The sequence below is a fragment of the Pyrus communis genome, chromosome 5, assembly GCF_963583255.1.
Source record: "Pyrus communis chromosome 5, drPyrComm1.1, whole genome shotgun sequence".
In the NCBI taxonomy this organism is placed as follows: domain Eukaryota; kingdom Viridiplantae; phylum Streptophyta; class Magnoliopsida; order Rosales; family Rosaceae; genus Pyrus; species Pyrus communis.
Window position 1 is genome coordinate 6,177,571 of NC_084807.1, and position 4,272 is coordinate 6,181,842.

A 4,272-nucleotide genomic window follows, 5' to 3' on the forward strand; every position below is an offset into this window, starting at 1 on the left:
CCTGCCAGTACCAGCCAACAATTTCTTCCAAATTTTGCCCCATTTTAACATTTTGAAGGAAATGATTGACAACCATTTGCACCCACCATTCCAAGTCTTTGTCTAATTTCTGTATTCCCCCACAGCCACAGGTAAACGATTTGCTATCCTCTCTTTGTTAACAACTCTTAATTCCGGATTTGGTTACGATATTTACATCTATATGTTGCGCTAACAAGTAAGTTGGTGTTGGTACTCGGTACTACGATATGGTGGTGCTCTCCACTTGTAAATAAGAGGTTTTAAGTTTGAATCTCGTTGATAACAAATTCAGTACCAAATAAGTTACCCATTGTAGCTTTAGCCGAACTTCCTCATCCTCTTAGTGTAAACTATATAGTTGCACTAAAAATAAAGAAAACAAGTAAGTTGGTGTCTTTGATTGATTGTTTCCACATTGTAAGCATAGCCCAGAGTGTGTTATATGTGCGTTTGACAGTTTGTTTATGTCGAACGCAATGTGTTTGATGAAATGCGCAAGTGATCTCGTAGTAAGCGTGTGAGAGGCTTGCTACTACTCCATAGGGCATATATCCGTTGTTTATCTGGGGTTCCACTCATTTTCTTTTAGTTTTTGATTTATTTACATTAGCAGAAACACGGTTTCTAGGAAACTGAAAGAACGGAAAATGTACACTGAGCGCTTCTTACAGTGAAGAAGTAGACCTTAGAGAGTGGAAGCAGACCGAGATTGACTTGAATCACGCGTTTTCAAAGCATTACTATTCCTGAGTGCAGGTTCGGTGAGTTGCAGACAGTTAAACATTCTTGCGAAAATTGCAGTGATGTGATCTGGGTACAACAAACAAAAGAAATGCAAGTTCAAACACTTTCACTCCAGAGTTACACTCTCAGTCCACCCACTGTCTCGCTACCACAGCAACTTTCCAGTAAACCGTTGAGGTCGAATCCAAATTCAAATTTTGGCTTTTGCAATCCACTCAGAAGGATGTCCAAATCACCAAATGGTTCGAGAAGTCATGGTAAATCTGTTGGGGTCACGTGTGGGATGGCACAAGAAGCGGGTGCAGATGATGGGTTCTATATGAGGAGGTGTGTAGAGCTTGCAAGAAAGGCTATCGGGTGTACCAGCCCCAATCCTATGGTGGGTTGTGTTATTGTCAAGGATGGCAAGGTTGTTGGTGAAGGCTTTCACCCAAAAGCTGGCCAGCCGCATGCTGAGGTATACTTATTTTCCTTAGTTTTAATGAAGTGGTTGAAACTTTCGGTCGCTTTGCTCTTTGGTTGGTTGCTTACAAGTTAAAATATTTTGGAAAGATCACAAAAATAATTAAACGAAGGGAAAGTAAATACCTAGATGCCGAGTCCTTCAACTTTTATTGTGGACCGTATGGTTCTGTTCTTTCTGGTTTTTTTTTTTTTTTCTCTGGTTTTTTCTTAAGAGTTTTATAATTGATTTCGTAATTATCATGCGATTTACCAAATTTTACCTGTTGTTGTACATGAACTTATAAGTAGCTGTTAATGTAAACTTAGATCAAGAAGTCAAAATGTCAAATGTTACAGGTTTTTGCTCTGAGAGAAGCTGGGGATTTGGCTGAAAATGCAACAGCATATGTGAGCTTGGAACCGTGCAATCACTATGGGAGAACACCACCATGCAGCGAAGCCCTAATTAAAGCCAAAGTGAAAAAAGTGGTGGTTGGAATGGTGGATCCGAATCCAATCGTGGCATCAAAGGGGTTGGATAGATTAAGAGATGTTGGAATTGATGTTACTACCGGTGTAGAAGAAGAACTATGCAAAAGGCTAAATGAGGCTTATATCCATCGCATGCTAACGGGGAATCCTTTCGTCACTATCCGGTAAACTTTTTTTGTTTAGATTAGTCAATAGTAAAGACAATAAAAATGAGTGCAAATGATACCTTATTCGATACTTTTGTTTTGTATATGCCTTGATGTATTTGATTAGAGTGAAGTTGAGAGTTATTTGACCCTTTTGTTCTTGTTAGCAGATACTCGATCTCAGTCAATGGAAACTTTCTGGATCAGCTTGGACAAGGAGTTGCTGAGTCTGGTGGTTACTATTCGCAATTGTTACAGGAATATGATGCAGTTATTCTTTCTTCTTCCGCAATAATGGAGAACGTCTCTATTCCAGCGTCCCAAGAAGCTGGAGCCAATCAACCACTTCGGATTATAATAGCTAGGGATAGTACTTCTCCAATCCAAATCCCTGCTGTCACCGTGGAACCAACTGATAAGCTAATAGTCTTTGCAGACAAAGAGACATCAGTAGAACTAGAAAGAGCTCAAACAGGTATTGAAACGGTGGCGTTCGATCAAATAAGCTTAAGTGCTATTTTGGAATACTGTAACTCTCAAGGAATGTGTAGTGTTTTGTTCGATTTAAAGGGAAACGTAAGTGATTTTGAAGAGCTTCTCCAAGACAGCATTGAACAGAATTTGTTGCAAAAAATTGTGGTAGAAGTATTGCCCCTGTGGGATGAAAATGATGTCGGGAACTTTCCTGTTGCATTGAAGAGTCTGAGTAAAAGAGTGGAACTGAAGAATTTGCAGCCTAAGATTTCAAATGAGAATGTTGTGCTTGAGGGATATCTGTGATATAAGTGACTATTACACGAAGAGATTTGAATCATTTTCGTGCTGATGCGGGAGAGAAATACGAGGATTTTACAGCGTTCGGGAAGAGTGGCGGACGGAGGCCAAGATCGTTTCTGATCTTCGGTCTCTGGGGCTTAGAGAGTTACTACTTTTTCGGTATTTTATTTACCTGCATATTGAGGGTTGCCAACTTGCCATAGCCAAGAATGAAGGGAAACTGTATATGTAAGTTTGTATTGGAATCTACATGTTAAATGATTAATAAAATTTGTTTTTGTTTTTGTTTTTTTGTTTTTTTTTTTTTTTTGTTTTTTTGTTTTTTGTTTTTTGTTTTTTTATTAAATCTGGTGGATGTGAATTGCGCATTATCTTTTGAATTTTAAGCTCATTTTGGAATTTCAAAGGAAGAAAATCATCTTAGAATTCTAGTAAAACAGCCTCAAGTTAGAAATTTTGAAAAGTCTCCAATTTTTAAGATTGTGTTATTAGCATTGGACGCCACAATGATGGTATATCTGTGTGATGAAAATCCTTCCCGACTTATAGTGAGAACCCTAACATCATTGAAAATTATTGAGTTTGAAGGAACTTCACTGTTAAACTCATTGCTACCTAGCACAATATGCTACCTGTAGTCTAGGGGTGGGAAAAAAAACCGACGAATTGAGAAACCGAATCAGACTATGAGAAAAAACCGAAAATAAACCTAGTTGACCACAACCCAAAACTGGGATCGAACCGAACCGAGTTATTAAATATGTACATTTATATATGTAAATTACGTGTCGATTTTTTTAATTTAGTACTGTTGATTTGATATTAATTACCATAATACAGTAATGTCGGTTTCTACTTTCTACCCATAAGCTCGAGTTCAAAACTTCTCTTTCCTTAAATTATTGTAATAATTTCGAATTCTCTCATCCTCTTTACTAATAATAAAATGAGGATTTACAATGAGGATAAGCCAAACCAAATTGTAAGAAAAAACCGACAAATCCTAAACCTAAATCATGTTAAAAAAACCAAATTTTTGGTTTAGATTTTTTATTTTTTTATCAAACGATAGATTTTGTAAATTAGAATGCCCTACATCTTTTCTATAGTTGTTAGGTTAAACATTCATCTCTTTTAAAGATTTGATTAAGGTGCTTTAATCAATTGCCACCTCAATAATTATCTGTTTATTTAATTTCCATGTCATTAATTTAAATGCATTTATATAGAGGCATAAGGTAACTTAGCAACTAATTGCTTACAATTCGTCAATCCCCTTCTACACATTAAATGACATCTTTTTAATAAAATAAAATAAAAAATTAACTAACTAATTCCTCATTACCTTATTATCAGCATTTAAAAAAAAAAATTCTCTTTCTATCAAAAATGTCTCAATAAAAAGTCTTCAATATATTTTTTTTTCATGTATAGATATATAAAATGTCACATCCCGGCCCGGGCGGGACCACTTCCCGGGCCCGACTCCACCGTAACACGATATTGTCCGCTTTGGGCTTACCATTCCCTCACGGTTTTGTTTTTGGGAACTCACGAGCAACTTTCCAGTGGGTCACCCATCATGAGATTGCTCTAGCCCCCCTTCTCGCTAAACTTCGGAGTTCCTACGGAACTTGAAGCCAGTGAG

The 4,272-nt window shown here is 37.1% G+C and overlaps 1 protein-coding gene across 3 annotated transcripts; it reads left to right on the forward strand.

The window, feature by feature from the left end:
* On the forward strand, positions 1–2,850 carry LOC137735392 (riboflavin biosynthesis protein PYRD, chloroplastic-like). Of its 3 annotated transcripts, none has more exons than XM_068474815.1 (4): positions 1–131; positions 635–1,222; positions 1,537–1,865; positions 2,018–2,850. In XM_068474815.1, exons 2-4 carry the CDS (start codon positions 854–856, stop codon positions 2,625–2,627), a joined length of 1,308 nt encoding a protein of 435 aa, XP_068330916.1. In that variant the 5' UTR covers positions 1–131; positions 635–853; the 3' UTR covers positions 2,628–2,850. The 3 variants fall into 3 exon arrangements, with proteins under 3 accessions (XP_068330916.1, XP_068330917.1, XP_068330918.1); XM_068474816.1 differs by having other exon boundaries at positions 8–131; positions 778–1,222; XM_068474817.1 differs by having other exon boundaries at positions 8–1,222; positions 1,567–1,865.
* Positions 2,851–4,272: the final 1,422 nt, after the last annotated feature.

Excerpts from the sequence above, each read along its gene's own strand:
- LOC137735392 (XM_068474815.1), top strand. The coding sequence starts at position 854 with ATGCAAGTTCAAACACTTTCACTCCAGAGTTACACTCTCAGTCCACCC. Across the intron at positions 1,223-1,536 it reads CTGGCCAGCCGCATGCTGAG|ATCAAGAAGTCAAAATGTCA; the intron begins GTATACTTATTT and ends ATGTAAACTTAG. Across the intron at positions 1,866-2,017 it reads AATCCTTTCGTCACTATCCG|ATACTCGATCTCAGTCAATG; the intron begins GTAAACTTTTTT and ends TCTTGTTAGCAG.